The 12,511-nt window shown below is 37.5% G+C and overlaps 1 protein-coding gene across 5 annotated transcripts in view; it reads left to right on the forward strand.

The window, feature by feature from the left end:
• RBM33 (RNA binding motif protein 33) overlaps nucleotides 1-12,225 on the forward strand; it is a 135,368-nt gene extending 123,143 nt beyond the window's left edge. For all 5 annotated transcript variants that reach the window (XM_087712481.1, XM_087712479.1, XM_087712483.1 and 2 more), the window contains 2 exons: nucleotides 1,156-1,244; nucleotides 4,270-12,225. In XM_087712481.1, coding sequence (XP_087568607.1) covers nucleotides 1,156-1,222 — 67 coding nt within the window. In that variant the 3' untranslated portion in view covers nucleotides 1,223-1,244; nucleotides 4,270-12,225. The remainder of the gene's footprint in view (nucleotides 1-1,155; nucleotides 1,245-4,269) is intronic.
• Nucleotides 12,226-12,511: the final 286 nt, after the last annotated feature.

Raw genomic sequence — 12,511 nt, forward strand, 5'->3', positions numbered from 1 at the left:
TAAATCCTAGGTGCTTGTCTGAGCTAATCTGGTCAACCTCTGGCTTATTGTTTATCTGAGCTCCCAGGTTTATGTGACTTTGAAGTTTGAACTGCTCTAGGGGTGGTGCAGTGGTGGGTTGCAGGTGGTACGCTCCGGTATGGGCATACCGGAGCCTGCGCAAAGCATGTGATACTATTCTGGCACGGTGCTACGGAGGGCCCACTTGTCTGGCCAAACTCCTTTGTCCTTTGGCGCTTATGCGCATGGCACGTACGACACCTGCGCAATGCTCCGCCGAGCAGCTGGATTTAGATTTTAGATTTAGATTTATTAACATTTGTATGACGCCCACTCCCTTGGGACTGGAGCGTCACAGAGGCTTGCGGAAGCGTCGCAGGCAAGTATGAAGCATGTGCACGATGCGCGCGTCCATGTGGGTGACACCAGGCCCGTTCCAACCGTACCGGTTGGAATGGGATCCGGAACCCACCACTGGGGTGGTGCAATGAAAGGGCTTGTGTTCTGAAATTATCTTAATGGTAATTCCTATTGTGGCTAATGGCTTTTGTCCTGTGTTGGATCTTGGATGGGGGGCTGCTTTCAAATCCTACCATTCTGCCAAGGAGTTTCAAAATATCCTGCCTTGAATAAATTACCAAACCTGCATTTCTAAAAGCTGGTCTCCTCAGTTTCTGCTTGGGGCAGGGAGACCGGGGCCTGCTTCCTTTAAGGCTTGGTCCTTCCCTCCCACTTGCTTTGTTTCCCTTTTAACTTGTATAAGGAGGTTAATGGAAATATAGAAAGGTAAAGTGTCAGAAATCAAGATGATATTTGCAACAGATTAACACCCTCCTAGCCCTCTCCAGGAGCTCTCTTAACAAGAATACAGCCTCAGAATGAATTTTAATTATTTTTTAAAAGACCATCTTATAGTTGCTATAATGATGTAGCAGAGAAAGACAGAGAAAGAGAAAGGTAGAGAAAATATTAGAAGATGGTGGAATTTCTCATAATAGCTAAACATGGACATCAGATTATGTATTCAGATGGATTCATTTGCGAGTTAAGTACTAGCTTTGTGGCTTCCACTTTAGCTCATTTTTTGCAACAGCTATTAAGAGAAAATTTATCTAAACTCTGATGTTCTTTTCCTCTTTCTTTTGTCTTCAATAGAGTTTACAGATGCTGCCTCAACAACGAAAGGCCATTGCAAAATTTAAAGAGCCCGCTGATGCTTTAAAATTTCAGCAGAAGTTTCACAGGTGAGTAGCATCCATAGGTCTTAATCTTATATACATTATTTTGCATTTCTCAGTGTAAGATGAATTGTATTACAATCTCATTATCCCCAACCAACCTGATAAAAAAGGCAGTTGTTGCTTAACACAGCAATAGGGAAAAAATAAATTTAATGTTAATACATACTAAAGTACAGTATTAAAAATTGTTTTTTTCAACCAATATATAAAGACCTATAAGATTGGTGACGTGTTTAATTTAGACCTGATTCATCATAATGATGATCATACTGAAAGTTAGCCTTGAGTCTCTGTGTTCAATTCTTCGTTTCTTTATGTCTCACTACACATTTTTTAACAGTGACATCTGTCTTTAAGCCACAGTTTTCCATGGCATCATTTTATATACAGTGTACAAATCAGGATTTCAGATAATGTTTTTTGTTAGGGAGTCTCCAAACTTGGCAACATTAAAGCTTATGTTCAGTTCTCAGAATTCCTTAGCCAACTATGCTCAGTCAGCATAGCTATCTGGCTGAGAAATTCTAGGAGCTGGAGTCCATGAGTTTTAAATTACCAAGTTTGGAGACCCGTGTTTTGTGTCATGATTTGTAAGCAGAATATAAAGTGGATTCAAATTCTGGAAACTATAGTTTAACAAGCCAATGTCTTCGTGAAAAAGTTTGGTGCTTGACAAAGCTAGGTCCAGAATATCTGAAGAACTGTCTTGCCCCAATGGGTTGTGTTCTGGCATAAGAGGCCAACTGCAGATTCTGACAGCCAAGGAATCTTGGCTGATGGGCTCTAGGAAAATAGGCTTTTCCATTGTGGCCCCCACACTTTGGAAAATCCTGTTACCAGAGGTAAGATCCACCCACCCTCTTTTTTGGTCTTCCAAAGGGGCCTTAATATCTGATTCTGGTGGTAGGTGTGGAGAAACTATAGGGTGGAGTTGTGCAGCTGTAGAAGAAGGCACCAATTCTGTCCTGTGTGAGCCTTTGGGGTTTTTACTCTATTTACTCTTGATGCTCTGAGCTTGCTTGTTTTTTTCTAGACATTTCATTACCCAAACTAGGTAACATCATCAGCGCTAGCAAGGAGTGCTGTTTGCTGTCAGTTTATACCCTGGTGACTTGCTTGCCTATGGGAGTGGGGGATGGTCTTAGGATCCTTTGTTTGGGCTCTTTGGCAATTCATTGATTGGGGTATTGTTTACTTGACTGTGGCCTGAAGTTAACCTTTGAGTTACTGTATTTTTCAGAGTATAAGATGCACCGGAGTGTAAGATGCACCAAGATTTTGAAGAGACAAATTAAAAAAAGGGGGATTTTGCACTTTGAAGACCTGTATTAAATGCTGTATTCAGTGTATAAGATGCACCCAGATTTTCACCCTTCTTTTTGGAGGGAAAAAGGTGCATCTTATACTCTGAAAAATATGGTAATCTATGCTGATCTGAGTGCTGATTACTACTGGAGAGGTTCTGGAGTCTTTTTGTTCTCTTTTGGGCTGGTTGGTTGTCTCAACCAGCAACATCTCTTTTGCATAGTCTGTAGATGTTGTTAAGGTCTATGTGTCTGTTGATGGTTGATTTGTCAGAGTGACATGCTTCTAGAAATTCCCTGGCATTTTTGGATTTGGCCTGGTCTAGGATTGTTACATTTTCCCAATTGAAACTATGGTTAAGTCTGTCTGTCTGTTGCGAAATTAAAGAATTTCTGTCATGTCTTCTGACTTCCAGTTGGTCTTCGTGGATGTGTTCAGCCAGTCTTCTGCCTGTTTGTCCTACATAGTAAGTGATTGTTGCAGTTCTTACATTGTATGTTGTAGATGACTTCTGTTTTTCTTCTGGGGTTGCTGAGTCTTTTGGTTGGCTTAGAGTTTAGAGTTTAGAGTTTAGAGTAATTTATTTATATGCCGCCCTTTTCCCTGGGGGGACTCAGGGCGGCTTACAACTCGAAAAGGGAGGGAAACAGACAATTGACACATAAGACAATACATCATTAAAAGCACGACATTCATACTATTCGGGTGGGTTACAGTCTTTAATCCCAGGCCTGACGGGATAGCCAGTTTTTAAGGGCTGTGCGGAAGGTCTGGAGGGTGGTGAGGGTACGAATCTCCATGGGGAGATCGTTCCAGAGGGTCGGAGCTGCCACCGAGAAGGCTCTCCTCCGCGTAGTTGCCAGTCGACATTGACCGGCAGATGGGACTCGGAGGAGGCCTAATCTATGGGATCTAATTGGTTGGGTGGAGGTAATTGGCAGTAGGCGGTCTCTCAAGTACCCAGATCCACTACCATGAAGGGCTTTGAAGGTGATAAGTAGCACCTTGAAGCGTACCCGGAGATCGACCGGAAGCCAGTGCAGCTCGCGGAGGATAGGTGTTATGTGGGTGAAGCGAGGTGCACCCACAATCGCTCGCGCGGCCGCATTCTGGACTAGCTGAAGTCTAGGATGTTATGAAGGGCTTTAGTTGGCTTGAATGCTATGCTGATTCCATGTGGTTGTAGTAGTCTGTTAGTGGTTTCTAAGATATTCTTGATGTATGGCAGTGTAACTCTTTTTAGGGTGCGTGTAGGTTGTGCTGTATTGGGTTGAATGATCAGGGACTTTCTGATAAAGTTGTGTGGGTATCCATTGGTTGAAATGTGTTGAATAGTAATGAAAATCTGCAAGAAAACAAGCACTCAGAGAGCATTAAAGACCCCACATTTCAACTCTGAGCTACAAATATTCTCCTTTATTGGTATTTAATTTTTGTAATTTTAACTATTCCTACATTTATAGTTGCTTTTATATTTCTATTTTTATTGCATTGTAAATCTGTCCAGAGCTGACATCAGCAGCATACCAATCAATCAATCAATCAATCAATCTGACAATGAAACAACCCAATGTTTTTATAGTTTGAGGAATATTGGCTTAGAAAACTTGGCTATCTCTGAACTATGCCTAAAATGGGAAGAAAGTGTGTAACTAAATAAGTTCCTTCATCCATTCAAAAAAATACATCTGCCTTAAGTCTTTATGAATTCATCTTTTTCCAGGCACATGATAGATCTTTCCCATATCAACGTGGCGCTGATAGTGGAGTGACCCACTGGGCCTAAGTTGTCTTAAAATACAGCAGGTTATGGAGGAAGTCAGAAGGGTAGAATCTCCCTGTAATTTCCGGTGCCAGCTTTGCAGACTCCTTCTGAAAATTCAAAATTACTCTGTGACAGCTGCTGACAACAACAACAACAACAACAACATCAACCACCTTGCTACAAATGGAAGGATGACAGAGAGTGAAAACTATCTGTATGGAACATACAGAACTACAGATCTCCCGTGTGAATAGTATACATGGATATTTTAGGCTATATGCTACGTGATCACAATGTCTTGGATCAAAAGAACTTTGACTCTTGAAAATAACTTTTATAATATTTTTTCTTAGAAAAGAATATTTGATAATGGTTGCCCTTATCTTCAGTGTGGGATGTTGAAATCAGAATGCACCCATAATCTACTGTTTGTAGCTAAGCATACAGATGCCTATAGTACACAATAAACACTGAGCCATATAATTTAATGGATTTTCTTTTCTTTCTTTTTTTTTTTGCCCAGAGGCTTTGAAGCTCATTCTTGAAAGATCTTATTCCTAGTAAAGTGAATATAATTGTTGCACATAAAGTATACCTCTCAGTATTCCTAATATTTCTTACTAACCCTATTTTGGACAAATTGTCTGACCAGATGATGTCATTACCTAGGAAGGATGGTCGTGTTCAGGGTCCAAAATCTTAGAACAACCTGTCTTTCAGCCTTCTCTTCTGCTTTCTTACAGGGCCTGTATGGCCAGGAAATAACTGGGGGTTGCTAGTATGAGGAAGTTACATATTCAGGAAGAGGGGATCCATTTTGCTTAGGCTTTTGGGGAAGTAAGTTACTGGTGTTGAGCTTCATATTTATAATTATTTTTTCTTTCTGTTTAATAATTGGCAGTAATACTTGATAACAGTAGAGTCTTCCAAATCGTACTCTAATACTATTCCCACACCACCTGGTGAATTATGAAGACATTCCCTCTCTGAGATTTTATTTTACACTAAATAAACTCTTTCCTTCAAAAAAAGGTGTGAGAAGAGAGAATTCCTTTTACTACTCTTAGAAATCTATTCAATGTTTATACATTTCAGGCCAATAAACATAGAGCAAGTAAAGATTATAAGTTCCTTTGAGGGTATAGAAAAATAGTTAAGGGATGTTCTTTCAGGACTGCAGGTTACGCAAGTAGTGATGTTCCTTTTCTAATTATTCAGAATCATATTCTGTAAAAACTAGAAGGCTTTTAAAACTGTGTTCCTGTTTAAGAACAGGAGGGAATCAGCAATAAAGATATGAAAATATATCATGTCTTTTAAAGACAAAGCTGTTTTCCCCCCCTAGAGGTAATAATTACAGCTATAGCATTTTGGTATAGTGTAGGGTGTGAAGATAATGTTAGGGTTTTTAATGATAGTTAGTGAAAACCATCTTCATCTTTGCGAAGTAGAGCTTGAATTTGACTATACCAGAGAGGCCTTTATTATTTACAGCTCTTAATTTGAGTTTGTTAAAAAAAAACCTGGGATTTTAGTTGAAGGTGCATTTTAGGCTAGCTTTTCAGTGCTTAGAATTGTGTTAAAAACAGAACAGACCCTCAGAGTCGAGAGAGAGCGTATTATATCTTTGTCTATCCCGGGATATGGTATAGTCTTTCCACAAAGTTAAGATTGCTATTTAGGAATTAACATTTAAAGTTACTGGGTTTTTTTTTTAAGAAAGTCTTCACCACATAGCTCAGGTACAACTTAAATGCAACAATGCCTGCCAGAGAGGGGAGTTTTATAGTGCCCAACCTCTACATCACATTTGAGGTCAGAGGAAACTTTTATTTCTTATGTCAACAGATCTTTGATTAGGCTGGATAACCTTCTAAACAGTTTAAGGTATTTTGAGGACAGTGTTAATTAATGCTTTTAAGGCTTATAGCTTGGGGAAATCTTCTGTGGTATAGCATTTAAAATAATGGGGTGGACTTTAGTATGCTTTGTCTGAGGCCCATCCCATACACATGATAGGAAGGGTCTAATGTGTGTATAACACGCTCACCATCTTAGTAGAAGGGATTTTCTGAGATAAGGAAAAGAGGAAGAAGTGAATTTTTTTTCTCTTTCTTCGTAATAAGCAGAAGGAAACTTGCCCTATCATTGATGGGCATCAAATCTCTCACTTGAATTGTCTATAGATACTACAATACCTCAACTGATTAATATCAACTGACATGATCACAGTAACATTGGTCCCTAATTTTGAGATGCCTTCCACAAAAGCTAATCACCGTAAAAATACGAGAGCCTGTTCTTTCCACAATGCTTCCTAAACTATCTCCACATCGTTGGTAGAAGATCTGTTGCAACCATTATCTTGTTCTTTCCTTATCATGTGTTATTTTAAAAATGCAAAAATGCAATCATTGCATTTAATATATTGTGTAAATACAAGACTTTAAAACAAATTTAAATGAAGCTGTTCACATATTACTAATTTAGTTACACAAAAGCTTGTTTGGTGGGATGGGGAGGAGGGCAGTTGTGCTGTTTTATCAGAGTTGAATGAAAATGGTTCCATGTTGCTGTTATTATTGCTATTATTATTGGTGTAACACTTCTGTTTTTATAAAGATGCCAGTTAAGTCAATACATGTATCTTGACCTGTGTATTATTTGTTCTGAAACTTCGAAAGCATACATTTGGTACAGATGTTTAGCCAGTGACCACTGTATGTGGAAACTTTTTTCTCTTATAGAGATAATTTTCATTTAATTTGGCAACATTTTCCAAGTTAGTTTAGTTTTTCTACTCATATCAATGATAAGTGCAGTCAAGTTAAGTGTGATGCTGAATATTTAATAATTTTGTAGTTCAAAGCTAAATGGCCACTATCATATTCATTAATTCATGCACTTTTAACATTCATTTTGGACAAGGTTGGATAATTTCAAAAGAAATTAAAGATAATCCTGTAATGATGTTTTTGTCCAGGCTAAAAATGAGGGTGATTTTCTCTTGGTTTAGTGCTCATGGGAAGATTACAGAATATCATCTCTATATAACTATTTGTGTTTTACACTTCTTCAGATTTTTAAAAGTTGTTCTGAAATGTTGGTCATAAGGGAGGGATGTTCAGCAGAAGTCAAATTTATAATTATTAAAAATACATTTACAGGGCTAACACCCTAAAACATGCAGGGAGAGCCAGACTGTATAGAGATGAATGCATCAACTATTTGTAGATTGTATCAAACTAGGTTGTTTGAACAATTGAACCACTGTTGACCAAGTATTGTCCTTGAGATAGCAGCATCTAAGTGCTGGTACGAATTATGTGGCAAGAATATAGTCCATTGTTGAAGAGACCTAGTATGAGTTACATAACAACAAAACCTTCTACAACAATTTATTTATTTGTTTGTTTGTTTGTTTATTTATTTATTTATTTATTTCATGCTTCATATTTCTAGATCACCCATCTCCCTTAAAGAGTGAGGTTAAAGTGAGCTGATCAGCTTTGTAGGAAAATGCCAGCATAACATGACATTTCTCCTTCATTCTTCTCTGGTTTCTTGTTTTTCCTCAAGTGGCCCAAATGGTGAAACTAAGGGATTGCTGTATTTCTTGTCAGCAACTGACTTTAAATGGTATAAATGAATATTTCATCACCAAGAGGGCTCAAAGAACCAAAACATAGCAATCACAGAAGAATTGAAAACATAATGTTACCTTGGACACTTTTCAGAATAATAAGTGATGCTGGAAACTTTTCATAGTTGATCCAAAGGAATTTTGGCAGCTATTAAACCCTTTAGAAACATTTACTTGAACCAGGAAGTCAAGTTAATTACACTATCTCAGAGATACACTTTAGATGTTAGTTTACTTATTCTATTTATCTGATATACCCAGTTTCAGTTTTCATGATTTTATTCATGAAATATATTTTATTTGGTGGCACTTTTTAGATCTTTTTATGGGCATTCCTTAGTACTAGGAAAACAAATAAGGCAGGCTTCCTATCCACAACTTTCTAGTGTAGGTTCTTAATATCTTTTCATTAACTACCGGTAGGTTGGCAGTATAACATACATATGAATGGGCTTCTTCCTTTCTCTCCCCATTTCCACCCCCTTTGAATGCCTTTCTCACTGTCTTCTGAGCTTTATTTTGCAGCAGCCATATTGGACAAAAAGAAGGGTTGGAGAATTCTTTTAATGGCATCCAAAGTAGCGCAGTTGGCTTTTAAAGCCATAACATATTTCCGAATAGCATGGTTGAGGTGTATCTGAATTAAGGTCACCACAAAATAGCAAAAGACCCATACTGTTTACCAAAGTATTGCATTTGTGAAGTATTGCAAACTATTTTAAATCCTAAGGATTTGTGTGTAAGGTTTATTGTAACCTATTATTTATTTATTTATTCATTTATTCATTTATTTATTTATATATATTTAATAACTTATTTCTGGTATGGGCCTTGGGCCCTAATGTATGGAACATTGATTCATATTGGATCTCATGTATGCCAGCGTTTGGTATAAATCTGGTTGGGAAGGATCATTTTTAATTGTGACATTCAAAGGATATATCTTTGGTAGTGCTGCCTCTTTTTCTGTTATGTGAGATGTTTGGTTCAGAATGTTAAAAAAAAGAGAGAGATAAAACTCAGTGTTTCTCTTTGCCGTTGGTTTAAAAACATTTAAAGAAGAGAATGGGAGAAAGTTCTTAATGAAAAATCTTTAATGCACTCTGGTAAGCAGGATCCCCAAAGCCAGCGATTTTAACTAGATCATCCAGCTGAATGATATAGTTTTTCCTTAGTTTAGTAATGCAGAAAATGTGCTGATTTATTGAAATTATTGTTGAGAGTAAAATTGTACAGTTAATCTGTTTGACTTACATGCATAATGCTGGTCTGTTCTGTGAAGCATGTTTTGTTTCCTTTCCCATTTTATGTAGCTAAAAATGAAGATTTATTTTTATGTAATGTTTTTCTTTCAGGTATAGGGGAAATAATTCATTCCTGACTCCTCCAGAGCTTAACTTTGAAATCATTTTTTTTAAACAGGTGGAACTACTGCATCAGACCCATTCCTTTATAGGAGACCTTCAAGTTGTTTGTTTGTTTGTTTGTTTGTTTGTTTGTTTATACTGAATCTATCTAGCTCAGCAGTTGCCTTAGTTTTACATCATGCTTATGGCATTTTTCCAATCATGATTTTTCATTCATTGGGCCTTTGCACCCTCCTTCCTTCCTTCCTTCCTTCCTTCCTTCCTTCCTTCCTTTCTCTTTCTCTCTCTCTCTTTCTCTTTCTGTCTTCTTCCCTCCCTCCCTCCCTTCCCTTCCCCTCCCCCATTCCCGCCTTTCTCTCTTTAAAAATATCTTTTCTCTCTTTAAATATATTCAGACTAAAGCTGAATTGACTGTTCAATCTTTATTAAGGGAATTACTTAGGAACTTGGGTCCAAATTTTTTGTATGTGACTAGCGTGGCATAAAGCAGGAACATATCCCATTTCAAGGGCATTTCTAGGCTTTGCATACTTAGTTGAGAGATTGGACCTATTTGGAGAGCACAGTTTCAGAATTGTCAGAAGGAAAATGTGCACATTGAGCTTTTGCAAACCCTTCTCCTAAAAAATACAAAAAAGAGGGATATTTATCTTAACATTTTTAGATGCTAAAATGAGGTCTATATGACTTAATGAGTGGTAAGTGTATCCCTTCTTTCCCTTATATAACTGTTTTAATTGTCACTGGTGATCGGAAGTGGCATATTGCAGGCCAGCCGTTGAGTTTAGTTCTAGAACAGTTTCTTAACTTTAGCAACTTTAAGATGGGTGAACTTCAATTCCCAGAATAATGGGAGTTGAAGTCCATACATCTTAGTTGTAAATTTGACAAATTCTAAAGTATCTTGTGCCTCATGTTAAAATAGTCAATTGATTTATTTCCCCTTCACTTCCTGGTTCTTAAGCCCCATTAGTGTTTCACTTTGTGGCATTTTTGCACTCAAGTAAACTATGGCTCAGTAGCTAAGATTCTGAGCTTGTCTATCAGAAAGGTTGGCAGTTTGGCGGTTTGAATCCCTAGTGCCATATAACGGAGGGAGCTTCCTTAACTTGTCACAGTTTCTGCCAACCTAGCAGTTCGAAAGCATGTAAAAATGCAAGTAGAAAAATAGGAACCACCTTTGGTGGGAAGATAACAGCATTCCGTGCACCTTCAGACAACTATGGAGACGTCTTCGGACAGTGGTGGCTGTTCAGCTTTGAAACGGAGATGGGCACCACCCCCTAGAGTCAGGAATGACTGGCACATATGTGTGAGGGGAACCTTTACCTTAAATTATTTTCTTACACCATTGTATTGTATTGCATTGTATCAGATCCGCATTCTTGAATTCTGTTCTTTCAGCAAATCATAAAGTTACAATTAGAAGGATTAGTGGTTTATATCTAGCATCCAATCTAGATACGTTAGGATTATAACATTTCAGAACTGTAGTCCAGACATACCTCAGAGACCTCAGTTTGAGAAAGGCTATTCTCAGAGATCCATCTTTTTACAACAAACCCATCAAATTGTGTGACTGCTACCTTTAATATCAGTGACCAGTAAGTTGGGTGATTACAGAATAATAAAATAATAAAAGAGTTAGAAGGAGCCTTAAAAGTCTTCTAGTCCAACCACCTCCTCAAGCAGGACACCCTATGCCGTTCCAGACATATGGCTGCCCAATCTTTTCTTAAAAATCTCCAGTATTGGAACAATTTTCTCCTTTTGAGTCTCTCCTTAACCATTCGCTTCTTGTTAATCTTTCCTTTAGAAATCCATTAGCTAGTTTCATTAATGGACCACTATAAACCAATATAGGCATTTGCAAATTTCATCACATTTAGACTATTCCAGAGAATTCCAGAATATTCCTTTTCCCTCCAGATCATTCCACACATCTGGATCATAACGTTTCTGTTTCTTTTGGAACATAACGGTTGGAACCTCTTGAACAACTTCTGGTGAAGTAGATATATATCTGAAAACGACTGAACTGCTCCCAGGATTGTTATGGTTTAGGGGGAAACAACATTTTGGATTCTCTGGAATGACCTATTCCAGATAATGATTTTTACATATATTAAACAGAAGATGCTTCTGCTTTCTTGATGTATGGACTTGTAGCTTCTTAACCTACACTAATATTTTTTTTCCATTACAGGCTTTCTTCTTTTTTAGGAAAGATTTATATTTTGGACAACTGGATAATCTATTTAATAAGAGTTTATTTATGTTATTTTTCCTTCTCTCTAAAGGGAGGTGGTACCCAGGAGCTGTTCCAGCAGAACCCCTTGTTACTAATCTTTTTTTCTTTTTCCAGGCTCTTCTAGTTTTCTCTGAGTGGTAGTGATAGCTTGGTGATAGTTGTCGTGTAGTAATAGTGTCAGACTTGTGAAGCCTTGCTTACTGTTACTGAGTGTGATCCTTCCTAACCTGTAATGTTGTGAAATACTGGATACGCCTATATAGAACCAGAAATGCTGTTCCAATGTATTCTGCTTTAATCTGGACTGATATGTTTTCTGGGACAAATGCAGTAAGATCTGTCGTGCTACTGACTCATTGGTGGGGTGGGGGGGTAGGGGTGTGTGATTATGGCCTCATGTTTTGACAGCATTCGCTAGCCAAATCACTTTACAACTCATGTTGTGAGATGTAATCGTTGTGCATTTTATATGCCATTTCTTTTCTTGCTTTCTTGAACCATTGTCTACAGAGTTTGTTGTTACACTGTGGAAACTGCTTTACAAATCTGTGATTCATGACTTTCATGCTTATAAACTGATTCAGTTAACTGTGATTTTCAACCTACACACTGTAATTGAAATGTGTAAATAAAAAGGATTTCTTTTTAATCTCTTGTGTTGTGGAATTTTATTGAAAACTTTCTCAAATGTGCTTTGTACTGATGTAAATATAAGTATTCCAAAGCTGTTCCAGTATATTCCTAAAGCACTGAGCACTAAGTTATAAACTGCTATATCCTAAAAGCTATGAGAATACACTTTAATCAAATTAATTTTATCAGAACTAAGATATTTTTTCCTTTGCTTCCTATCTGCTTTATTTAGAAAAATCATACTCTCAACTGAAGTACTCCAAGATAAATTATAGGTAGTCCTCAATTTACAATTATTAATTTAGT

Source organism: Thamnophis sirtalis, unplaced genomic scaffold, assembly GCF_051295495.1.
Source record: "Thamnophis sirtalis isolate CommonGarterSnake01/CBP01778 unplaced genomic scaffold, rThaSir2_p1.2 scaffold_4, whole genome shotgun sequence".
In the NCBI taxonomy this organism is placed as follows: Eukaryota; Metazoa; Chordata; class Lepidosauria; order Squamata; family Natricidae; genus Thamnophis; species Thamnophis sirtalis.